The sequence below is a fragment of the Balaenoptera ricei genome, chromosome 5 (genome assembly GCF_028023285.1).
Source record: "Balaenoptera ricei isolate mBalRic1 chromosome 5, mBalRic1.hap2, whole genome shotgun sequence".
NCBI lineage: Eukaryota > Metazoa > Chordata > Mammalia > Artiodactyla > Balaenopteridae > Balaenoptera > Balaenoptera ricei.
In genome coordinates this window covers 113,073,239-113,100,942 of record NC_082643.1, presented here as the reverse complement: position 1 = coordinate 113,100,942, position 27,704 = coordinate 113,073,239, and the positions used below count along the sequence as shown (strand labels likewise).

Genomic DNA, 27,704 nt, shown 5'->3' with positions numbered 1-27,704 from the left:
GACCCACTCCAATTCAATTTCCCTGATGTTTTTAACCTAGAGTTTGACTAAATAAATCCACTGAATTTGCTCTTTCAAAATCCTAAAACATCCTTTTGGGATCTAAAAGACTTTCAAAGTTCTTCCCTCTATTCAGGTAATCAAAATATAACATGGCAAAAGACAAACACTTTAGCTGTGGTCCTTTGGCTACCTGAATATCTTCTGACAAAGCAGAAGGAAAAAAAAGAAATGAAGGAAGTAAGGGGACGGAGGGAGAGAAGAAAAGAGGGAAGGGGAAAAGAAGAGTATATAACAAAATATTAAAGAGATTGTCTTAAAATGAGCACATTTTTAAAAAAGACCCCATACAGTCTGTTAGCAGATGTATTAGAATGCAACAGTTACCATCTTCAAAATGGTCTTACTATTCCATGATCCTCTTTTTAAACTTATTTTTGCTAGTACCTATATTTCTAAGGGAAAATTTTTTCTTCCTTGCAATATAAATACCACTATACTGTATTGCAATGCATAATGGTACCAAGAGCTAGAGCTCTCCCTGTCCATGGGGTTGCATTTAACCTTAGTGAACGCAAAATTCTGTACTATTCCGCTCTCACCTACGAGGCAATGGCAGCAAATGTGCACAGCAAATGCCATAAAGCACTCTGAACAAGAATGAACATCAAGGCTTAGCTCATTATACTAAACTTCCTTCACTGCCCAAAAAACCATCTTTTTAAAATTCAGAGTTTACTTTTTATGACTATTTTCACATGAATTTATTTTTAAGAACTAAAACGTTATCCTAAAATATATTAACTTACTTAGCACTACCCTGAAAATTATTTCTGTGGACATTTTCTCCACAACAAAAATCAAAACTATTTGTCTTTTCAGTTCAGAAGTCTCATGACTTTTTAAAAGCACACTTAAAAGCACTCCATTTGTGATTTTCATGAGGATAAGAAAGTGTCCAAAAGTCATCCAAACAGAGGGTCAACTATACCCTTAGATCCTTAATTTTGTGAAAGAAATTTTGTGGAGCTCACATTTGCCTGAGCTGTAAAACCTTAGCAATAATACTCTGCTCTAGAACCCTCACTTTTAAAAGTCATGAGATTCCAACTTGACCTAGAGCAAAGCAGCAATTTTTCTGAATCGTCTCTGGGCCTTCGCGTCCAAAGTTCCCCTACACTTTGAGACCTGGGGGACAGAGTTTCAAATTGGATATAAGTCTCTTTCGCCAAATCATCTTCCCAGAGGGAGTCTGACTTACACTGAAGTTTGCAAACTTTGTACAACAGGAAAAAAATTAATGGCAAGACAACAACACAGGCAGCACCACTCACCACCATAAGGAAAGACCCTTGAAAATCACCTTCTTCTTCAACTCTGTCAGTAGAAAAGGTGATACATTGGTCTTTCTGGGGAGGCATTCCTTTTGGACAGACACATGCTATATATTGCCAACCAGGCAACAAGCCAGTTATGGTGACTTGGTTCTTGCTGGAGTCTGCATTAAGCAGTAGCAGGTCCTTCTCACCATACTTGGAATACAACACAGTCACTTCCAAATTCTGCGTGGTGTTAATGGTGTTCCACATCAAGATCACGCTTTCTTCGGTTTCGCTGACTACCTGGAGATTTTCTATTGTGGCATTCGTTTCCATCGGCAGGGCTTGATCCAACAATGCCAACTCTTCTCTTTTACTTGCACTAGCTGGGGGAAGCTTACCACTACCCGTCTCCACCTTGACATTTCTTTTCCCATCTGGGTGGAGTGACTGACGGCTGGCCATGATAGTGCTTGTAGATATTCTAGTGCTTGGAGTTGTGGCTGAAGAAACAATGGAGGAGAAGAAAGGAGATAAGGAGAAGGAAGCAGTGGAGGGAGGAGATGAAGTAGAAGTAGGAAGAAAAGTGGAAGAAGCTGGGAAGGAAGAAGAGGAGGAATAAGGCCAGGGAGACGATGATGAACCAGGTAGAGATGCAGATGTTCTAGATCCCAGCTGGACCTCTTGCTCAGGGTGATCCCCAGTTCTTCTTTCAGAAGTTTCTGATGATATGGTGGTCATGACAACACCAACCACTGTCACAGTAACCACAGCTTCTGACATCCCAGCCAAATTTTTGGCCTTACATTTGTAATCCCCAGCGTCCATGTAAGAAATGCCTGTCAAGCTTATTATGGACCATCTGACTCCCTCCCCTGGAGATTCCTGAATTACTGGAAGAAAGAAAAATGCATAATCTGTGAGATAAAAGAAAGAAAAGATTCACGCAACATGCCAACTCAAAAGGCAACAATTTCTGGTTCTACACGCATACCTCTCACATAAGCCAAGAGGGAAATGGCACGCTGCAAGTCTCTGATTGCAGGTGATGGTTCTGTAAATGGTTTATATGGAAGTGTAGGACATTCTGGGTGTCATGAAGTTTCTATGGGAAATATGTTGTTTAATTTCTTATGTGATTCTAGACAAGCCAATTAGTGTCTTTAGGCCTCTGTTTCCACATTTTTAAAATAAGGAGATAAGACAAAGTGATTTCAAATATCCCTTCCAATTTTAACCCACTGTGATTCTGTAAAATGTTTATCACAAGACCTTACTTAAATATTTCTCAAAATATTTTTTCATTGTAATAAAGTGTTAACTATCCACATAGTCAGAAGGCATAGTGGACCATTTTCTGGCATGGAGGAGTCATAATTTCTATTCTTATCTTTCACAGTATATTTAATTTAGATAAACAAGTAAACAATGAGGTTTTTTATTTATGGAATAATACATAGTGTTTGCAAAATTGGAATTTTAATTTCCTAAACACTAAAATCTGAACATATTTCCTTTCTGTCTTGATTTCTGAAGCTTTCTGAAGAATAATAATATGCAGAGTGGTATTTCAGTAGCCCAAAATTTAACCTTAAACTGTGGGCTTAGGCCTTGACATTTTTTAAAAAATTCTATCAGGTTTCATTATTTCAGCCTCAATTTAAATTTAATTTGGAAGAGTTTTAAAAATATATCCCTTTACTCATTAGAATATCACTATTGAAACTAAGGCCAAAAAATTGATTTGGTCATAGTAGGATCTAAAAACCCGTGTAATCAATATTTTTAAAAATTACACTTTTTGCCTCATAATAAAGTTCCTATGTAATTTATTATTTGAATAATCATTTGAAAATAAGAAACTTGTTTGAAATTCCCTTGAAGGAAATTGTAATTGTTATACATTTTAAAGTGAGCAGTATCCAAGATGATGGAGGAAAGATAAAGACAAAGGCCTTATCTGCAACCATCCATCCACTGCATCATGTTGTTTTCCATCTAAGAAGGAAATCAGATTGTCTAATTTCATCTACATAGTTAATCAGACAAACTGAGGAAAATATTAATCAATAAAGTGTACCTTTCAAATTTCTTCCATTCAACAATCTTACCATATTTTATTAGAAATAACTAGCCAATCTCAAGTCGTACAAAAACATAAGATTAAGTTCAGTCATTTGTAAACTCCTTGTTTCAAAGGCCTGAATAAAGAAGATACCTGTATAATTAACTGGCGAGCTGTCTGGTCTGGTCCAGGTGAGCTGCGGGGTAGGGTAGCCAGTGGTATCACACCGCAGCAGAACGTTACTGCCCAGAGCAGACGTGATCTGGGTGGCCGAGGTCATCACCGATGGCTTCAGACACTGCTCCAGCTCAGCCCGCTGAAACGAAATCCCTGTGAGGCGTTCCGGTTCACTACAAACCATCAGTGGATCGAGAAGTACTACCACAGGGTCAGCGACTTTTGACAATGCCATTATTTTGGAAATGTGACAGTCACAGAACCATGGGTTGTCCTGCAGGCCTAGACCAGAAGGGAGGAAAAGATTGATAAAGGTTTTCCTGATGACTTCTGTTTATATCACAGCCTCGTGGGATGGCATTTCTGCACTGTGGCCCTAAAAACATAAGTGCTTTGAAGGATCAGAGTCACCTCTCTGTCAGTTTTGCTCTGCACTCCAGCTACCTAAATCAATATATCTTGTCAGTTCAGATCATTAATGATTATAGCTAACAGTTATGGAACATTTACTCTGTCCTAGGCTCTGTTCTAAGCACTGACCTGTATTAACTGATTTAATCCCAACAATTCTATGAAAAGAATATTATTTCCCTATTGTAAAGATGAAGAAGCTGAGACACAGAGAAGCCAAATAACTTGACCAAAGTCATTTAGCTAAGCAGTGTCAGAGTCGAGATTTGAATCCAAGTACCAAAGAATGACATAAATACAGTGATAGATTTCTAGGGTGCCATGAAAGTATTTATATTATTATAAGTATTATTATAGGGTGCTGCGAGGCACCTAACTCAGCCTGCAATATGTAATGATTTTGTGTGATTTTAAGGCATATTGAGGTAGTACAAGTTGTTGTAGCAAAAGTATAGAGTGAGATGCAGGCACTGTTAGGAGACAAGATTAGAAAAACTGGTAGAACATGGCTTGGCATGAATGTTACATGTGGTGGCCATGGAGGTGCACTGCTCAAATCCCCTTTCAAGAGAGGATCAGCCGCAGGGAATACAGTTAGCTGACAGCCTCCAGTTGCAAATGCCTTCAGGATCTGCCTCAGCTTTCAGAACTGTTAGCCAAAGTGTTGTGTCCTTCAAAGAGGCTATCAGTGAAAGCTTAAAGAAAAGTGAGAAAAATGTTATTGGAAACTAGAGGAAAAGGCACCATTGTTATGGAGTAGCAGAAGGTTTAGCAACACTATCACCTGTGGTTAACATGGGAAGTAGAAAACGTACTCAATGAAATTAATGTTCTGACTAAGGATATTTCTACACAGTGTTGAAACTGCTGCTTGGTGTCCTCTTGCTGCTCACAGTAAAATGTAAAGGAGAGACAACAGCTGAAGGAAGAACCGTTAAATGTAAAGGAACTAAAACTTGCTAAGTTCAATAATAAAACTGTTTCTTACACCCAGCCTCTCCAAAATTCTCAGATTAAGAAAGGGCTTCAGAATAAAAGTCAAATCCATGTGGGTGGTTCTATACAATCAGTTGCTAAGATCTCAGAAGAATCTAAGATGGTGCTCCAGAGCATTCAGTCAGACAAAAATCTCCCTAAGGATCTTAAGGGTGATGTCCCATATCAGCCTTACATAAAAAGCCCAAGGTTGGAAAAGATTCATCTCAAAAAGATTTGTGGTTGTGGAGTGAATTGTACATTGATTTGTAAGGAGAAAAGACAGAACAGCAAGTTTAAAAAAAATCTAACCCTGGTGGAAGATTTAACTGTCCATTCATAAAATCTAGATTTCTGTTTATGGCTATTTTTATTAAAACAGCATTTTGTGAGTGGTTCATATTTCTCTGCCAGTATTGGTAAAGTCTGCTGTTATTATTATCTTCCATATTGGAAACTTCTTTTCTTTCATGGGTGAATTACCTTGACCTTCTTCCTCTTACATTTAGTTCTGTGAATCTATGAGCAGTTCTCTAACACTGATTTAAATTCTACTCAACCTGCCAACAAACATCAAATTCACTCTGTTATATAATAATTAATATGTGTAGGGACTTCCCTGGTGGTGCAGTGGTTAAGACTCTGCCTGCCAATGCAGGCGACATGGGTTTGAGCCCTGGTCTGGGAAGATCCCACAGGCCACAGAGCAACTAAGGCCATGAGCCACAACTACTGAGCCCACATGCCACAACTACTGAAACCCACGTACTCTACGGCCCATGCTCTGCAACAAGAGAAGCCACCACAATAAGAAGCCCATGCACCACAACAAAGAGTAGCCCCCGCTCACCGCAACTAGAGAAAGCCCGCATGCAGCAATGAAGACCCAACACAGCCAAAAAATAAATTAATTTAAAAAAAAATTTGTTTTAATTGCTTAAAAAATAAATAAATAATTAACATGTGTAGAACGCTTCATACTTTCAAAACACTTTGAATTGGTATGTCAGATTTTTTCTTATAAGATAATAACAAAAACAGACTTACAGATATAGAGAAGAGACTTGTGGTTGCCAAGGGGTAGGGGAGGTGCAGGGGGAGGACTGGGAGTTTGGGATTAGCAGATGTAAACAATTACATATAGGATGGATAAATAAGAAGGTCCTATTGTATAGCACAGGGAACTATATTTAATATCCTGTGATAAACCATATGAAAAAGAATATATATATGTATAACTGAATCACTTTGCTGTACAGCAGAAATTAGACACAACATTGTAAATCAACTATACTTCAATAAAATTTTTAAAAATAAAATAAAATAATAACACAAGATGACAGTTATTGGTTGCTTCCTATGTGGCAAATACTGCACTTATCAAGAATTGTAAAGGGTCGACACTTTACCCTACTTTAGGGTGACCAACTCATCCCAGTTTGCCACCATTTTATGGATATTGGTAGAAGATACAAGACTCCTAGTCAAAGATGAAGAATAATTTATTAATCACAGTTCTGGAAGGAGACATTATCTTTATTATATTGGGTAGTAAGCGTATCTACCCTTTGCTCTAGAGGGAGATATAGCTCTGCTTTCCAAAGTGGTATCTCTTGAAAAGACAGTTTAGAACAAAAGGCAGTCACAGTGTCTACCTCTGTTCACAAAAGAAATGTGAGAGACGATGGAAAAGAGAGAGACCATGCTAAAGCGTTTGTCTATCTCAATCCTCACAATAGCATGAGGTGGATAATATTAGTATCATCCTCATTTTAAAGATGAGAAAATGCTCAGGGAAGTAAAGGAATCTGCCCAAGGTCACACAACCGGATGCAGTCAGGATTTGAACCTCGATATCCTGATCTTAAAGCTCTCATTCTCAACAACTGTGTATATGTTTTATACTGACCTTGGGAAGCTAGTATGATTCGTCCAATTTCATACCAGACATTAAGGCACAAAGAAAGTACTGCCTTGACTTTGTAAGTAGCTTAGAGTCCTAAGTCCCACGTGTTTGAGCCTCCTAGTCTAATACTTCTTCCACCATAACTCATCTCTTTGTCACCTAAAAACATCTAGAGCATGGGTGGCAGCTGTAAGTGCTGTCATCTACAAGTAAGAAATGTTAAAGTAGCGATGTCTGGAGCATAAATGTCTATTAAAGGGAAAGATCAAGAGCTATAAAACTAACATTTTCATTTATGCTTTGAAACTATTATAAAAATGTGTTAATGGTGAAACAAAATTCTCTTAAAAACAAATCCAATTGGTTATATCTAAAAGTTATGTAAACCAGGAGTAAATATTTTTAAATCCCTCAAAACTAAAATATTTATTCAAGCTATGAAATATCTAAGGTCAAGGGTACAACTTTTAAAGCCCGAATAATAATAGTAATCTGAGGGCTGAACACATTCAAGTGTTTTTTCTTCTGGGGACAAAGTACAAGAACTCTCTGAAGTTAAACTATTACTTGTACTGCATTCCTTCAAGGCAAAGCACCAACCACAATCAGCAATTTGCATTAAGTAATTTATTTTATATAACTATTCTTGGATGGGGCAAAAGAACTTTGCCTTGTCCCTTTTCCAAAAGAGTAATGTTTTTCATGCATCACAGTAGTTGGATGTGCTATTCTTTATGAAAAGTCAGCGATAAATTCTAGTACAAAAGTTATTCTGCAGACTATAAGCTCTTGAAGGCAAAATCCATGCCTCAGTCAGTTTTGAGGAGGCAGTTATACTTAACAATTCAAAAGGGAAAGTAAACTCTTTTCAACAAATGGTGCTAGAACTACTGGACATCTGCTTGGGAACAAATAAACCTCAACCCCTACCTCACACTATACTCGAAAACTATTTTGAGCTCGGTCACAGTCATAAGCGTAAAAGCTAAGACTATAAAGCTAAAAACTGACTATAAAAGTTAAAACTATAAAGGAAGAATATCTCTGTGACCTGTAGGTAAGCAAATATTTCTTAGATGGGACACAGAAATCACTAACTATAAAAGGAAAAACTGATAAATGGGATGTCATCAAAATTTTAAACTTTCTGAAGGGCGGAGTCAAGATGGTGGTGTGGGAAGACACTGAGTTAGTATCTCCCCACAACTAGGGCACCTGCCAGCCGCTGGTGGGGGACCCTGATGCCCAAGGAGACGGGAGGAACCTCAAGTGCACCGCTGGGGGTTGGGCCAAATCTCCTGCGGCAGGAGCTCTGAGTCCGAACCACTGGACCAACAGAGAACCTGAGATCCGAGGGAATATTCACGGAAGTGAGGTCTCATAGAGGTCTTCATCTCAGCACCAAGACCCAGCTCTACCCAACAGCCTACAAACTCCAGTGTTGGAAGCCTCAGGCCAAACAACTAGTAAGACAGGAACACAAACACACTCATTAAAAAAAAAAAAATGAGATGGCAAAAAAATATGACACAGGTGAAGGAGCAAGGTAAAAACCTACAAGACCAAATAAATGAAGAGGAAATAGACAATCTACCTGAAAAAGAATTCAGAGTAATGATAGTAAAGATGATGCAGAATCTCAGAAATAGAATGGAGGCACGGATTGAGAAAATACAAGAAATGTTTAACAAAGTTCTAGAAGAACTAAAGAATAAACAAACAGAGATGAACAACACAATAACTGAAATGAAAAATACACTAGATGGAATCAATAACAGAATAACTGAGGCAGAAGAATGAATAAGTGAGCTGGAAGATAAAATGGTGGAAATAACTGCCAGGAGCAGAATAAAGAAAAGAGAATGAAAAGAATTGAAGACAATCTCAGAGACCTCTGGGACAACACTAAATGTACCAACATTCGAATTATAGGGGTCCCAGAAAAAGAAGAGAAAAAGAAAGGGTCTGAGAAAATATTTGAAGAGATTATAGCGGAAAACTTCCCTAACATGGGAAAGGAAATAGTCACCCAAGTCCAGGAAGCACAGAGAGTCCCATACAGAATAAACCCTAGGAAAAACACACCAAGACACATATTAATCAAACTAACAAAAATTAAATTCAAAGAAAAAATATTAAAAGCAGCAAGAGAAAAACAAAAAATAACACACAAAGGAATCCACATAAGGTTATCAGCTGATTTTTCAGCAGAAACTCTGCAGGCCAGAAGGGAATGGCAGGATATACTTAAAGTGATGAAAAAGAAAAACCTACAACCAAGATTACTCTATCCAACAAGGATCTCATTCAGATTCGATGGAGAAATCAAAAGCTTTTCAGACAAGCAAAAGCTAAGAAAATTCAGCACCACCAAACCAGCTTTACAACAAATGCTAAAGAAACTTCTCGAGGCGGGAAACACAACAGAAGAGAAAGACCCACAAAAAAAACCCCAAAACAATTAAGAAAATGGTAATGGGAACATACATATTGATAAACACCTTGAATGTAAATGGATTAAATGCCCCACCCAAAAGACACAGACAGGCTGAATGGATACAAAAACAAGACCCATATATATGCTGTCTACAAGAGACCCGCTTCAGACGTAGGGACACATACAGACTGAAAGTGAAGGGCTGGAAAAAGATATTCCATGCAAGTGGAAATCAAAAGAAAGCTGGAGTAACAATACTTGTATCAGATAAAATAGACTTTAAAATAAAGACTGTTACAAGAGATAAGGAGGGACACTACATAATGATCAAAGGATCAATCCAAGAATATATAACAATTATAAATGTTTATGCACCCAACATAGGAGCACCTCAATACATAAGGCAAATGCTTACAACCATGAAAGGAGAATCGACAGTAATACAATAATAGTAGGGGACTTTAACACCCCACTTACACCAATGGACAGATCATCCAAACAGAAAATAAATAAGGAAATACAAGCTTTAAATGACACAATAGACCAGATAGATTTAATTGATATTTATAGAACATTCCACCCAAAAGTGGCACAATACACTTTCTTCTCAAGTGCACACGGAACATTCTGCAGAATAGATCACATCTTGGGTCACAAATCAAGCCTTGGATAATTTAAGAAAACTGAAATCATACCAAGCACCTTTTCTGACCACATGGCTATGAGATTGGAAATCAACTACAGGAAAAAAAAACTGTAAAAAACACAAATACATGGAGGATAACAGTGTACTACTAAATAACCAAGAGATCACTGAAGAAATCAAAGAAGAAATTAAAAAGTCCATAGAAACAAATGACAACGAAAACACGACAACCCAAAACCTATGGGACGCAGCAAAAGCAGTTGTAAGAGGGAAGTTTATAGCAATTCAATCTCACCTCAAGAAACAAGAAAAGGGCTTGCTTGGTGGTGCAGTGGTTAAGAATTTGCCTGCCAATGCAGGGGACACAAGTTCGAGCCCTGGTCCGGGAAGATCCCACATGCTGGAAAGCAACTAAGCCTGTGAGCCACAACTACTGAGCCTGCTCTCTAGAGCCCATGAACCACATCTACTGAACCCCACATGCCACAACTACTGAAGCCCATGCACCTAGAGCCCATGCTCCACAACAAGAGAAGCCACCGCAATGAGAAGCCCATGCACCACAAGAAAGAGTAGCTGCCACTCGTCGCAACTAGAGAAAGCCCGTGCACAGCAACGAAGACCCAACACAGCCACATATAAGTAAATTAATTGAAAAAAAAAAAAACATGAAAAATCTCAAATAAACAATCTAACCCTACACTTAAAACAACTAGAGAAAGAAGAACAAAGAAAACCTAAAGTCAGTAGAAGGGAAGAAATCATGAAGATCAGAGCAGAAATAAATGAAATAGAAACAAAGAAAACAATAGCAAAGATCAATAAAACTAAAAGCTGGTTCTTTGAGAAGATAAACAAAATTGATAAACCCTTAGCCAGACTCAACAAGAAAAAAAGGGAGAGGACGAAAATCAATAAAATTAGAAATGAAAAAGGAGAAATCACAGCTGACACTGCAGAAATACAAAGGATTGTAAGAGACTACTACAAACAACTCTATGCCAATAAAATGGACAACCACAAAGAAACGGACAAATTCTTGGAAAGGTACAATTTTCCAAGACTGAGCCAGGAAGAATTAGAAAATATAAACAGACCAATCACAAGTAAAGAAATTGAAACCATAATTAAAAATCTTCCAACAAACAAAAGTCCAGGACCAGATGGCTTCACAGACCAATTCTATCAAACATTTAGAGAAGAGCTAACATTGATCCTTCTCAAACTCTTCCAAAAAATTGCAGAGGGAGAAACACTCCCAAATTCATTCTACGAAGCCACCATCACCCTGATACCAAAACCAGAAAAAGATATCACAAAAAAAGAAAATTATAGACCAGTATCAACAATGAACATAAATGCAAAAATCCTGAACAAAATACTAGCAAACAGAATCCAACAGCACATTAAAAGGATCATACACCATGATCAAGTGGGATTTATCCCAGGGATGCAAGAATTCTTCAATATATGCAAATCAACCAATGTGATACAGCACATTAACAAATTAAGGAATAAAAACCATATGATCATCTCAATATATGCAGAAAAAGCTTTTGCCAAATTTAACACCAATTTATGATAAAACCTCTCCAGAAAATGGGCATAGAGGGAACCTACCTCAACAGAATAAAGACCATATATGACAAACCCACAGCAAACATCATTCTCAATGGTGAAAAACTGAAAGCATTTCCACTAAGATCAGGAACAAGACAAGGATGTCCACTCTTGCCACCTTATTCAACCTAGTTTTTGAAGTCCTAGTCAAGGCAATCAGAGAAGAAAAAGAAGTAAAAGGAATACAAATTGGAAAAGAAGTAAAACTATCACTGTTTGCAGATGACATGATGCTATACATAGAAAATCCTAAAGATGCCACCAGAAAACTACTAAAACTAATCAGTGAGTTTGGTAAGGTTGCAGGATACAAAATTAACGCACAGAAATCTCTGGCATTCCTATACATCAACAACGAAAAAACAGAAAGAGAAATTAAGGAAACACTCCCATTTACCATTGCAACAAAAAGAATAAGATACCTAGGAATAAACCTGCCTAAGGAGGTGAAAGACTTGTACTCAGAAAACTATAAAACACTGATGAAAGAAATCAAAGATGACATAAACAGATGGAGAGATATACCATATTCTTGGATTGGAAGAATCAATAATGTGAAAATGACTATACTACCCAAAGCAATCTATAGATTCAATGCAATTCCTATCAAACTACCAATGGCATTCTTCACAGAATTAGAGCAAAAAATTTTACAAATCGTATGGAAACACAAAAGACCCCGAATAGCCAAAGCAATCTTGAGAAAGAAAAACGGAGTTGGAGGAATCAGGGTCCCCGACTTCAAACGATACCACAAAGCTACAGTAATCAAGACAGTATGATACTGGCACAAAAACAGAAATACAGATCAATGGTACAGGATAGAAAGCCCAGAGATAAACCCACACACATATGGGCACCTAATTTATAACAAAGGAGGCAAGAACATACAATGGAGTAAAGGCAGTCTCTTCAATAAGTGATGCTGGGAAAACTGGACAGCCACATGTAAAAGAATGAAATTAGAACATTCCCTAAAACCATACACAATAATAAACTCCAAATAGATTAGACTTAAATGTAAGACCAGACACTATAAAACCCTTAGAGGAAAACATAGGAAAAACACTTTGACATAAACCACAGCAAGATCTTTTTTGACCCACTTCCTAGAGTAATGGAAATAAAAACAAAAATAAACAAATGGGACTTAACAGCAAAGGAAACCATAAACAAGACAAAAAAGACAACCCTCAGAATGGGAGAAAATATTTGCAAATGAAACAAGAGGCAAAGGATTAATCTCCAAAATATACAAACAGCTCATGGAGCTCAATATCAAAAAAACAAACAATCCAGTTAAAAAATGGGCAGAAAGTCTACAGACAATAAATGCTGGAGAGGGTACGGAGAAAAGGGAACCCTCTTGAACTGTTGGTGGGAATGTAAATTGATACAGCCACTATGGAGAACAGTATGGAGGTTCCTTAAAAAACTGAAAGTAGAACTACCATATGACCCAGCAATCCCACTACTGGGCATATACCCTGAGAAAACCATAATTCAAAAAGAGACATGTACCACAATGTTCATTGCAGCTCTATTTACAATAGCCAGGACATGGAAGCAACCTAAGTGTCCATTGACAGATGAATGGATAAAGAAGATGTGGCACATATATACAATGGAATATTACTCAGCCATAAAAAGAAATGAAATGGAGGTATTTGTAATGAGGTGGATGTACCTAGAGTCTGTCATACAGAGTGAAGTAAGTCAGAAAGAGAAAAACAAATACTGTATGCTAACACATATATATGGAATCTTAAAAAAAAAAAAAAATGGTTCTGAAGAACCTAGGAATAGGACAGGAATAAAGAGGCAGACATAGAGAATGGACTTGAGGACACGGGGAGGGGGAAGTATAAGCTGGGACGAAGTGAGAGAGTGGCATGGATATATATACACTACCAAATGTAAAATAGTTAGCTAGTGGGAAGCAGCAGCATAGCACAGGGAGATCAGCTCAGTGCTTTGTGATGACCTAGAGGGGTGGGATAGGGAGGATGGGAGGGAGGCTCAGGAGAGAGGGGATATGGGGACATATGTATGCATATGGCTGATTCACTTTGGTGTACAACAGAAACGAATACAGTATTGTGAAGCAATTATACTCCAAAAAAGATCTATTAAACAAAAAAGAAATTTAAACTTTCTTACCAAAGACTCCATGAAGAAAATGAATAGACAAGCCCCAGACTTGAGAAAATATTCGTAATGCATACAACTGATAAAAGACTCATATTCAATAATAAAAAGACAAACAACCTTAAAAAATTATAAAGAAATATACCAATGGACAATAAGGAAATATAAACTGTCAATACCATTACTTATCAGGGAAATGCAAATTAAAATGAAAATGTGAAACCACTCCCTGACGTATCTACTCCCAAGAATGACTGAAATGAGAAAGACTGACATCAAGCATTGGTAAGGATATGGGGCAAGCAGACTGTGTTAGGGGGAGTGTAAAACAGTATAACCTCTTTGGAATACTGGTAGTTTCTTCTTCTTCTTCTTTTTGTTTTTTATAAATGTCTGCTGTTTATTTTATTTATTTATTTATTTTTGGCTTCGTTGGGTCTTCGTTACTGAGCGTGGGCTTTCTCTAGTTGCGGCGAGCTGGGGCTACTCTTCGTTTTGGTGCGCGGGCTTCTCATTGCAGTGGCTTCTTTTGTTGCAGAGCATGGGCTCTAGGCGCACAGGCTTCAGTGGCTGTGGCACGCAGGCTCAGTAGTTGTGGCTCATGGGCCCTAGAGCACAGGCTCAGTAGTTGTGGCATACAGGCTTAGTTGCTCTGCAGCATGTGGGATCTTCCCAGACCAGGAATGAAACCCACGTCCCCTGCATTGGCAGGCGGATTCTTAATGACTGCTCCACCAGGGAAGTCTCTGGCAGTTTCTTAAAACGTTACATATATAGCCATCCTATGACCTAACAACTTCAATCCTAGGAATTTATCCAAGAGAAATGAGAACATATGCTACAAAAAGCTATGCACAAAAATGTTAATAGCAGCTTAATTCATAATAGCTAAAAACTGGAAACAGCTCATGTGTTCAACAACAGGAGAAAAGATGAACAATTGGTACAATCATACAATTGAATATGACTCAGCAATAAGTAACTACCGATACATGCAACAACATGGATGAATCTCAAAAACATAATGCTGAGTGAAAGAAGCCAGGCACAAGAGTGCCTCTTAAATGATTCCATTTACATGAAATTCTAGGGCAGGCAAAATTAACCTATGGTAATAGAAGTAAAAATAGTAGTTCCCTGGGGTGGGGGGAAATTGACTGAGAAGGGGCACAGAGGAACTTTCCGGGGTGATGAAAATATTCTGTATATCAAGAGTCCCCAACCCCCAGGTCACGGACCGATATCAGTCCGCGGCCTGTTAGGAACTGGGCTGCACAGCAGGAGGTGAGTGGTGGGCAAGCGAGCAAAGCTTCATCTGCCGCTCCCCACCGCTCTCCATCGCTCTCCATCGCTCTCATTACCTCCTGAACCATCCCCCACCCCGACCCTACATCCATGGAAAAATTGTCTTTCATGAAACTGGTCCCTGGTGCCAAAAAAGATTGGGGACCACTGCTGTATCTTGATGAGGGTGTGCATTTTGTGCAGGTGTATGTTTATCATCATTTACCAAATTGTACACTTAAAATCCACTGTATGCAAATGATACTTCAATTCCTCCATTTAAAAGAAATTTAAGGAGTTCCCTGGTGGCCTACTGGTTAGGATTCCAGGCTTTCACTGCTGTGGCCCGGGTTCAACCCCTGGTCAGGGAACTGAGATCCCATAAGACGCGTGGCATGGTAAAAAAATAAAATTAAATGTTTAAAAAAATTTTTTAAATAAAAGAGTGATGTCTCTGGAGACGGACTGTGAAGTTGAAGCTGACTCTGCCTCTTTACCAGCTGGAAAAACAAGGTGATGACAATTACAGACCCACTTCATGGGGCTGTCCTAAAGGCTGAGATAATGCCAGGCAGTCCTCAGAAGAGTGTCTGGCAAGAAGTAAGGCTTAACTGTGTGAATTTGTTTCCTCCATGCCTAGGAAAGAGCAGGCACACCAACAGAGACTGAGAAGTATTCGTCGAACTAAAACAATGCCATTTTACAGAATTCTGTGGGAATACTCAGGGCCACCACTGCCCTTCTGGCAAACCCCTTTCTGAATAGAAGAGCTCTTTTACCATGGAGCAAATTTGGGTACCAGTAAAAAGGACCAAAAAAGCATTTTATACTCTCTGCTACTGCAGGTTTTTACCTCCAAGACATACAGTGATAGGCCTTGCAGAGTTTGCCTGTGTAAATATGTCCTTATTCTTGAAAAAGAGGCCATGGAAATTTACCTGTATTGCAAATCAATAATCTAGTTTCATAGTTAATTTAAATGTTCATTTGCAGGACACTAGTTTACATTTTTACAGATACATTAAAGGACAATTTTATTAGGTTGATATTTTTATTCACACAGAAGAGAGAGGAAGTAATTGAAAAGCCTCTCCCTAAATTATTTTTTATTAAATAAATATATGATTTAAAGAGATCAGTAAAATAAGATATATGAGGAACATAATTCTAGTATTATTACATACCTTGCATTACAAAGGAGTGGGGAAGAGCATGGGTTCTAGAACCAAATGGCTTGTATTCAAACCCCAGCTCCATCACTATGTGATAAATGACTTTGGGCAAGTGTTTTAACTTGTGCCTCATTTCTTCATCTGTAAAATGGGGATGAAATGGTACTTACCATGGAGTGAGACTAGAAGAAGTTATATCCATAAACTTTTTGGCCATGAGTAAGCATTCCATCAATATTAGCTATTACTATTTATTATTACAAATAGAATCTGTTAACAGCAATAAACATAGGCCAATAAAAATGAAATGGAAACAGAATGTATCCCATTATATTAGTACAAAGGTAAATTCTACAGGGTACCTGGAAAGATATAATTGCTACAGTTAAACGCCGAGTTCTAGAAAATCTAGAGCTGGTTCTTATTACCATATTTTAATGATGAAATTGGAGGACTCAAATATAGTTAAAAATAACAAAAAAGCCAAACTAGAAAAATCTTTCTTTATAAGACACTCACATCTCAGTCACAGCTGCTATAGATTGTTGTTGATCTAAAATCATAGCCTCAGAGACTGTCCACTTTATATTCTAAAGAACTATCACATAAACTCAACATTTCATTACATTCCTATTAGCAAGATGGAATAAATCCTGTCATCTCCATTTTCCAGATGTGAAAACTGAGTTTTCTGTGTGTGATTCACACACATGAACTAGTCTTCTTTTGAGAGGGTAGCACTTCTTTTCCCCTTTTGTTACATAGTAGTCATGACTTTGCTAAGGTCAGCTGCCACACATGGCTGGACATGTTTCAAAATATCTTTTGTTATTTATTATCATGATTATTATCATGATTTAAAAAGTAATGCATGATCATTGCAGAACACTTTGAAAATACAGAAAAGCAAAAAGATATCAAAGAGAATAGTTAACCAATTAGTGTAACTTTTCAGTCTTTTTCTTTGCAAATTTTAAAACAGTGATCATGCTTTATATACAATTACATAAATTTAATGTTGCACTAAAAGTATTTTCACATTAGTTTTTAAAGAATCTGAACCCTTCCTCAACAAAATATTAGCAAACCAAATCCAACAATACATTAAAAGGATCGTACAACATAATCAAGTGGGATTTATTCCAGGGATGCAAGGATGGTTCAACATCCACAAGTTAATCAATGATTACATCACATTAACAAAATGAAGGATAAAAGTCACATGATCATCTCAATGATGCAGAAAAAACTTTTGACAAAATTCAACATCCATTTACGATAAAAACTCTCAACAAAATAGGTATAGAGGGAAGGTACCTCAACATAATAAAAGCCATATATGACAAACTGGCAGTCAACATCATACTCAAGGATGAAAAGCTGAAATCTTTTCCTCTAAGATTAGGAACAGTTCAAGGAAGCTCACTCTCACCACTTTTGTTCAACACCATATTGGAAGTCCTAGCCACAGCAATTAGGAAAAAAAAAAAAAGGAAATAAATAAATAAATAAAAGGCATTCAAATCTAAAAAGGAAGAAGCAAAACTATCACTATTTGCAGATGACATGATACTATATATAGAAAACTCTGAAGAACCACCAAAAAAAGAATAAATAATTCAATAAAGTCACATGACACTAAGTCAATATACAGAAATCTGTGCATTTCTATACACTAATAACAAACTATCAGAAAGAAAAATTAAGAAAACAATCCCATTTACAATTGCATCAAAAAGAATAAAATACCTAAAAATAAACTTAACTGAGAAGGTGAAAGACCTGTACACTGAAAACTGTAAGACACTAAAGAAATAAATTGAGGATGATACAAATAAATAGAAAGATATCCTGTGCTCATGGATTGGAAGAATTAGTATTATTAAAATGTCTATACTACCCAAAGCAATCTATAGATTCAATGCAATCTAATCAAAATTCCAATGGCATAGCTCACAGAACTACAACAAATAATTCTAAAATTTGTATGGAAACACAGAAGAGCCCAAATAGCCAGAACAATCTTGAGAAAGAACAAAGCTGGAGGTATTATGATCCCTGATTCCAAATAATACTACAAAGCTATAGTAATCAAAAGAGTATAGTACTAGCACAAAAACAGGCATGAAGATCAATGGAACAGAACTGAGAGCCCAGAAATAAACCCACATACATGTGGACAATTAATTTACAACAAAGGAGTAAAGAACACACAAAGGAGAAAGGACAGTCTTCAATAAATGGAGTTGGGAAGACTGGACAGCCTTATGCAAAAGAATGAAACTAGACCACTATCTTACACTATACACAAAAATTAACTCAAAATGGATTAAAGGCTTGAATGTAAGACTTGAAACCATAAAATTCCTAGAACAAAACATAGGTGGTAACCTCACTGACATTGGTCTAAGTGATGTTTTTGTGGATCTGACTCCAAAGGCAAGGGAAACAAAAAGACAAATAAACCAATGGAACTAAACTAAAAAGCTTCTGCACAGCAAAAGAAACCATCATCAAAACAAAAAGGCAACCTACTGAATGTGAGAAGATATTTGTAAATCATATATCCGATAAGGGGTTAATCTCCAAAATACATAAAGAAGTCATACAACTCAACAACAATAACAAATAAACATCCTGATTAAAAAATGAGCAGAGGATCTGAATAGACATTTTTTACAAAGAAGACATAGAGATAGCTAACAGGCACATGAAAAGATGTTCAGTATCACTAATTACTAGGGAAATGCAAACCAAAACCACAATGAGATACCACCTCACACCTATGAGAATGGCTATTACCAAAAAGACAAGAAGTAACAAATGTTGGAGAGGATGTGGAAAAAAGGGAACTCTCATACACTGTTGGTGGGACTGTAAATTGGTACAGCCAACATGGAAAACAGTATGAAGATTCCTCAAAAAATTAAGAACAGAACTACTATATGACCCAGCTATTCCACTTCTGGGTATTTATCCAAAGAACGCAAAAACACTAATTCAAAAAGATATATGCACTCTATGTTCATTGCAGCATTATTTACAATGGCCAAGATATGGAAACAACCCAATGTCCAACGATGGATGAATAGATAAAGAAGATGTGGTATATATACATACTATGGAACACTATTTAGCCATAATAAAGAATGAAATCCTGCCATTTTGACAACACGGATGGACTTTGATGGTATTATGCTAAGTGAAATAAGTCAGACAGAGAGAAGTACTGTATCATTTCATATGTGGAATTGAAAAAAAAACAAACAAAATAAAAGAGAAATGAACTCATAGATACTGAGATCATATTAGTGGTTACCAACGGGTAAGGGGAACAGGGGGGTGGGTTGGCAAAATGGATGAAGGGGGTCGATTGTACAGTAATGGATGGTAACTAGACTTGTTGTGGTAATCACTTCATAGAGTATACAGATGTTGAATTATAATGCTGTACACCTGAAACATATAATTTTTTAAAAAGAATCTAAACCCTAAAACATAAAGCTGTTTATCTCCATGGACAATGAAATTTCATAACCCTTTCCCATTTGATCCCTAAGTTCTCATTCAGATTTAACTCACAAGTGAAAAATATTAATGTTCTATAAATTATTTATATTAATATTAGGAACTAATCATTAGAGAGCTATTAATAGCAATTTAGTAATTTGATTTTATTTTCTACTATATGTCTCCATTGGGTAATTTTATTAGAACCAAGAATTGCATCCAAAGAAACTTTTAAAAATATGTAGAGAAATAAAATCTCAATGTTTAAGTTAAGAAAATTTCTAGCCATTAGTCTTACTCATAAGGATTAAATTAGTGACTAGAATAAAGTAAATATATGCTACAGTATGGGTTTGCATAGTTCCTATTAGAGTGTATATTTTAAGGACTCCACAACTATTGTTAAATTAAACTAATTTTTTTCTCTAACCCATCCTACAATACCTCTTTTATTTTCTAATCAAAAATGTTTGAAGGACTAGATAGATAGTGGGAAAAACAAGAAATAGCTGTGTAAGAAAAATTTATTTGACCTTTTCTCTATCTGGTTCTTATTATTCATATTTTTAGTTTCATAAGCACTAAAATGCATATACATTTCAACAAAAGTAATGCTAAAGCAATTTAAGTGTTGTCACAATACTTTCTCTTCTTTTCAGTTAGAAAATTTTTTATGGAAGTATAGCTAAGGTACAATATTATATAAGCTACAGGTATACAATATAGTGATTCAAAATTTTTAAAGGTTATACTCCATTTATGGTTATTATAAAATATGTAGTACTTTTCTTTTTATCAAAAAAAATCTCAGATTTATCTTGTATTTTATTTATTCTTTATTTCAGCAAATATTTGGCAAGTGATATTGGGAGGAATTTCTGGGACAATTTCTTAACATCTAGCTGTTTCTCATTCCAAAGTCTTATAAGTCATTTCACTGGCCAAACACTCAGAATTTCTTTCATCCTTCTGAGAACTATAACCTCTTCTGCAGCCATGATGGACATAACTTGTGAAATAACAACACAGCCTTATTGGGTGAACAAAACTTTAGCAAATCAAACTGCTTGGTCAAAGCCTCAGGCTTATGTCTCATACAAAAGTGGAAAAGGCCTCACTGCCCACAGATACCGCTGAGAAGGGTCTCAGTTCACTGATTTCAATCGGGCAACCACATTTACTGGGCATTCACCATGTGCAGAGCACCGTGCAAAGCACTGTGGGAAGACACACAAAAAAGAGAGAAGTGTTTGCTAGAAGGAGCTTACATGTTAAAATGCAAGACAAATACCCATAGAACCTAAAAGAAGTTAGGATCAAAATACACAAAACTAATCACAGCTAAACTAAGAGACCAGACCCATTAGGATACCCATTTAGGGCCAGTAAAATAACTGGTGTCTAGACTAGTTCTTTTTAAATTAAGAATATTTGGAAGATACACTTCCTAAATAATTAAACCAATTAAACCACTGCTACCTCATAAAGATGCAGATGCCCTTCTCCCACTCCTGAAGAGCCTGATGAAGGGCTGAAAAGAGACCAGAGCAAAAGGTTGGCTGTGGCAGAGTATGGAGCACTGGTGAGCTCATGAGAATCAGTGCAGGTTGGTAGATTTTGTCACTCTTCTCCAGGTTCTCTAAGAGCAGCATTAGTCTCTCAGTTTATGAGGCCAATTCCCTTCCCTCCCCCAACACACACAAACATACACTGCTGCCCTCACTCCACACACATGGATGCATACATGCACACACAAATACATGCACGCTCGTGCACAGACACAAACAGAGCCATTACACCTTACACAGGGCAGATGGGTAAACTGACTAGGTCAAATGATAAAGTACTATTCCATCAAAAGTGCAAGTATAGAGTAAAACAACGAATTCAATAGACATGAAAATACTGCACAACTGAAGGTATACAGAGCAAATCATCTGGATCTGAGAAGCCCAGAGGCTGTGATCTTACCAAGAATAATTCTTCTTGCTGAAAGGTCCAGGCTTCTGGATGATGTTGTAACTAAGTGGGACCAGCTCTCCAGGAAATCTGGCGGCAGTGTGGTTAATCTGTTGCTTGATAAATCCAAGTAGGCAAGGTTCTTCAGATACGTGACTGCCTCGTTTGGCACACTGGTTATTCTGTTATTGTGCAAATCCAGGGTCCTCAGACGGGGCATGTCCCTCAGAGATGTCCAAGGGAAAGCAGCCAGAGAATTTCCATCCAAGCGCAACTCATGCAGCTGCTTTAGGTTGTAAAAGCTGCTGGTGTCAAGGCTGGCCACAGAATTATAGGTCAACCAGAGGTACTGAAGCTCCACCAGGTAGTAGAAGGCCTCGGCCGGGATCCTATGGACAACGGTCTTCTCTATGCGAAGCTTCACAGTGTCCACGGGGAAGTTTGTAGGTACCTCGTTCATATCCAGGTCACTACATAGCACAGACCTAGTGTCACAGAGCAATGGAAGAAAACGCGTGTTCTGAGACTCATTTGAAAAAAATAATACTTATTTGAAACAAGCATCGAATTTTTCATTCCCTACTGGTTTGCACAAAATACCTATTCAGCCTGGCTAAACTATTCATTAATAATTTGTCAATATCATCACTTTCTTCTAGGCTGAACTATATGAAATGGTCATTTTTGTAGGTTAAAAACAATCAATATCAGCAATTTCATGTGATTCAACCTGAGCTCTTTATGTGTCAGGCCTGTACAATACACATCACATCTATCCCTGTATTTAATCATCACAACAGCCCAATGAGTTGAATATTGGGTAATAGGTAAAGGCACCAGCTCTAAGGTCAGGCTGATCTTGGTTTGAATCTAAGCTCTATCACCTCCTTTGTGGCCATGGAAAGCCACTTTACCAATCTCTCAACTCATTTTCCCACATGGCACTGTTATGATGATTAATTGAAATGGATGGAAAACTTTACACCTTCCTGGCACATAATAAGCACTTAATGGGTATTTGCTATTATTATCTTCAATCTCATTTTTACAGATAAAATAACTGAGGCCCATCAACATTAGGTAACTTCCCAGGATCACAGAGCTAGTGGTTACACAACCACCTTTCAGACCCACAACTGTCCAGCTCCAAAGTGCACACTCTTAACCTCTTCAGGAAATGGCCCATTTTAAAAGAATCCCCTACTGAAGTTATAAATTGATCCTTTTAAAGAGGAGCACAAGAGAAAGGAAGAAAAAAAGGAAGGAAGGTAGGAAGGGAAAGGAAACAGCAAGTGTTCATACTAGCTGATTAAAATTAAGCCCTATTTTAACAATGTGACCTGTGCATTGCTTTTAGCCTAAGGAATAAACCAGGAACTGCAAGTTTATTTTTTTTCACCACTCACTAATTTAGGTGACCTTGAGCAAGTCACATCGTGGTCTTGTTTAGTGGCACGTGTAAAACAGGCATAGAAAAACAAGCCTGTCCCATGTGTGGGTGTAAAGTATGAAAAATCAGAAAATTTAGATTCATTTAAACCTGAAAACAAAGACCTATTTATCTCCCATTATATATTCAGTCCCACTGGATCGCTGAAAGTGAACAATAAAACGTTTTGCAAAGCATCATCTAAATTATAATACATTACACATGTAGTAAATAATAATAATAAAGCGGCCATTCAGTAAAACACATCACATTAAATCCGTGAAGTTTTAAAGCCAGGCTATAATGTAAAGAGAGGGAAGAGGCATAAGCAATGTACTGGTCACGTCATCTCCTCTCTTTAACTTTAGGAGAAGAGCCTATAGCATCATTGGAATTCTCTAGGTACACCTCTCACTCTTCATCTCTATTCTGAATCACAAATTTCAGTGCTACTTTATAGCAGAATGATCCAGCTTCTCCTCATTAAGTCAGCGTTCCAGTGTGCTGTAATGGAGGAAAGCCTGGATTGGAAGCTCAAAGACCTAGCGTCTTTGTCAGGCAGTCACTGCAGCAACTCAATGCTGTGACCTCGGACAAGCCATTCAGTCTCTGTACGATTTAGTTTATTCATTTAAAAATGACAGTGGTCAAACCAGATTATTTCTGGAGTTCTTGTCAGGCATAACATGCTACGATTTTTATAAAATCCATCAATAATGGGGCCACCATGAAGAAGGAAACATTTCTGTGACTGTTTTCTCAAAGGGAGCCTGATCTGAGTCATTAACTGCAGCATACTTTTGCCAAGTAGGTCTTTAAATTGTTACATTCTTCTCACTGTCTTTAACCACCTAGTGACTATCTCAAAGAGATACCAAGAGTTAGTAAATTTTATACGATAACAAGACAAACTACACAAAAATACGTGTTAATTATTATTATTTATTTGTATAAAGTTGTAAGATATAAATTGAGCGATTCTTTTAACAAATTACTCTAAGAGCCTCACTGTTCACTTCAACCGAGTCACAAAAAAATCTGATTTTGTTATTAATATCCTCTCCAAAAAAAAAATCAAGGTTTACTATGTTTAGCCAACAAGAATTCTGTTTTGCATTTAACTTCTATCTAAAAGGATTCATGCATATTATAAATAAATACTTATTCTCAATCCACAAGTAGATTTTAAAGCAACACAGAGGTTAAGTAACTTCTGTAAGGTCCCACAGTGTCTGCAACACAAAGTGTGGACCCATTTCTTTCAAACTCCAATACCTTAAAATGAGAAATTCTGATTATGAACCTCTCTAACTTCACTCATGTGATCGTCCTTCCTACTTCCTAAGGTCTATCCAGTTGCCATGAATAATCCTCAAAATGAAATGGAAAACACTGGAAGCAGATGATCTGGGCATGTCACACACCTTCTGATCGGCCCTGCCCTCTCGTGCTTTCTATATTCAGGCTGAACTGGTCACACGCATTTCAGTGGTTTGACCTCCTGCAAGGTTCATTTTGTGAATACAAGTGCAATGAATATTTTATTAACACGGAATGTGTTTGAGAGTCTCAAATAATCTGAGGGGCTTTGAAGGAGTTAAACTGCTCGAAATGAAAACGTGAAGGAGCAGGCAACCAGGATTAACACAATTACGTTAAAGCTTATCTAGATTAAATCTTCTCTTCTCTGACTTCTGATCAACAATTTGCTTTCAAAACAAGGCCATCTGGTTTGAGTCCTTTTCCTCGGAATCATCAGAACGCTTAGCAGCAAGGAGAGAAGCGTACCTCGATCCCATGCCGTCATCTCCGCCATGATAATCACAGGTGCACCGTGAAGGACACGGACAGCTCACTCTTGCCAAAAAGCTAAGCGCAACGCACAGACTTGCAAAGAGACGCATGGCTCCTTTTAGAGGTTATCTGGACAAAAGGTAAAAACCAAATCCTAAGCATTCAGAAACTGGTGTGCCAGGAATACAAGCGGCCATTTAGTAACAGAAGATTACACGGGATTAGATGAGATCTGTAGTTACTTAACCTTCAAGTGTATCTTGCAGGGGATCAATCGACCGAGCCTTTGAATATGGTTTCAGCAAAGTAACACATTCTAAGAGAAATGAACATCAAACACATGTCAGAAAAATTTCAATAGTTGTCCATATCTAGATTTACAAGAAACTGCCTGTTAAATCCCTTTCCTATAGAAGTAATTGTTACTACACCTTGAAGATACACATAATGCTCAAAATAATTCAATGTCTTAGCAGATGTTAGAAAACACTGTATATTATTTGAAGGTTATAACATTACAAATTTTACTTTTTGCTTTTTCCAGTATGAATAATATTTAGTTTTATAAAATTTAGCTTTAGAAATAGAAGCGCATGACATAAAATTGATTGAGTAATCAACATTGCCACATACTGGTTAGCCCCCAAAACAAACTAAACAGATTCCAGTACCTAGAGTTTTTTAGGCAAGATGCTTCCATCCGTCACTGTCGTGGCAGCACTAGGACTGTGGCAACAGTGCGTCGTGCAGCTCTCCCAGGTCATTTCTGTGCCGTGCAGGCTCATCCCAACACATTTATTTTTTTAGTGAAGCCATTATCTTTTTTCAAGAATATATTTTATTCCAAGTTAGTTTCCCAAGTTATGGGCAATCAAACCTTATCTGAAGCTTAACCGTCCTGTTTTTAGCATATATTAGGCTCTATCAGAAAATAAAAATTAAATTAAATATTTTAAAAACAACTTCCAACAACTTTACAGAGGACAGGACGAGCAAAGAGCTAGTGGCACAAAGACACTCAGAGCTCTCTGGGAACACTAAACATTTAATTTGGCCAAGGGGAAAGACAAAAGCCTGAAAAGTCCCTGTGGGACCATGTTGAAGAGGGTCATGAAGGTCCAACTGACAGATTTATACTTACTTGGCAGGTGATTGAAGAGTTTTTGAGCTGAAGATTTGGGGGATTGGAACTTTATTTTTAAAAAGTTATTCTAGTTATAAACTTGATGCATTGACTGCAGTGGAGAAAGGCAGAGGACGGGGAAATAAATTAAGAGATTATTAGGGCAGTTTACGATTCCAAATATATAGAGACAGTTGTATATATATAGGACTAATGCCCTTATTTTCCTTTATATGCAACCAAAGGTGCTAAAGAGACAAATTTAAAAATAAAATAAAATAAAATAAAGATAAGAAAATACAATATGCAAAGATACACAGCCTCACTAGCAGTTAAGGAAATGTGAAATAAAATGAATTTGTTATAATATATAGCTTATAGTTTAAAAAAATTGATACAGCACTATTAGCAGGAATATGATGGGGAAAGTGAACTCATTCACTGACAGTGGCAGTGCAAATTAGTTCAGTCCTTCCAGAGAGCAAGCTAGCAACAATAATACTGTTTCTATATTTTTATCTAGTAATTCTAGCCTGAGGAAACACTCAAACAGAATAATCCCTCCCCCCCAAAAAAAGTATTTGTACTAAAATATTCCCAGTGGTTCATCCATAAACCTAAGAATTGGAAGCAATTTAAATGTCCACTATTGGTCCACGATTAGTACAGAACAGACTGGGTCAGGTGACCTGGGGATACACTGGGTGGCACCTAGTGGAAGTTCTTAGCTTAAATACTTACTTATAACCTTATTAATGTTACTAGCTATATTACTTATATTCAGCCTATTTTTTTAACATCATTATTGGAGTATAATTGCTTTACATTGTTGTGTTAGTTTCTGCTGTATAACAAAGTGAATCAGCTATACATATACTTATATCCCCATATCCCCTCCCTCTTGCATCTCCCTCCCACCCTCCCTATCCCACCCCTCTAGGTGGTCACAAAGCACCAAGCTGATCTCCCTGTGCTATGCGGCTGCTTCCCACTAGCTATCTATTTTACATTTGGTAGTGTATATATGTCCATGCCACTCTCTCACTTCATCCCAACTTACACTTCCCCCTCCCCGTGTCCTCAAGTCCATTCTCTACATCTGCGTCTTTATTCCTGTCCAGCCCCTAGGTTCTTCAGAACCATTTTTTTTTTTTTAGATTCCACATATATGTGTTAGCATATGGTATTTGTTTTTCTCTTTCTGACTTACTTCACTCTGTATGACAGATTCTAGGTCCATCCACCTCACTACAAATAACTCAATTTCGTTTCTTTTTATGGCTGAGTAATATTCCATTGTATACATGTGCCACATCTTCTTTATCCATTCATCTCTCGATGGACACTTAGGTTGCTTCCATGTCCTAGCTATTGTAAATAGAGCTACAATGAACATTGTGGTACATGACTCTTTTTGAATTATGGTTTTCTCAGTGTATATGCCCAGTAGTGGGATGGCTGGGTCGTATAGTAGTTCTATTTTTAGTTTTTGTTTTTGTTTTTGTTTTGAATTTTATTTTATTTTTTTATATAGCAGGTTCTTATTAGTTATCCATTTTATACATATTAGTGTATATATGTCAATCCCAATCTCCCAATTCATCACATTATTTTTAGTTTTTTAAGGAAACTCCATACTGTTCTCCATAGTGGCTGTATCAATTAACATTCCCACCAACAGTGCAAGAGGGTTCCCTTTTCTCCACACCCTCTCCAGCATTTATTGTTT

At 37.2% G+C, this 27,704-nt stretch overlaps 1 protein-coding gene across 1 annotated transcript; it reads right to left on the bottom strand.

The window, feature by feature from the left end:
* Nucleotides 1-1,055: 1,055 nt before the first annotated feature.
* On the bottom strand, nucleotides 1,056-24,962 carry LRIT3 (leucine rich repeat, Ig-like and transmembrane domains 3). Its single transcript, XM_059924217.1, has 4 exons — nucleotides 24,847-24,962; nucleotides 21,642-22,114; nucleotides 3,538-3,843; nucleotides 1,056-2,212 (listed from the first exon to the last, which is right to left on the bottom strand). Exons 1-4 carry the CDS (start codon nucleotides 24,960-24,962, stop codon nucleotides 1,056-1,058), a joined length of 2,052 nt encoding a protein of 683 aa, XP_059780200.1.
* Between the last annotated feature and the right edge of the window lie 2,742 nt (nucleotides 24,963-27,704).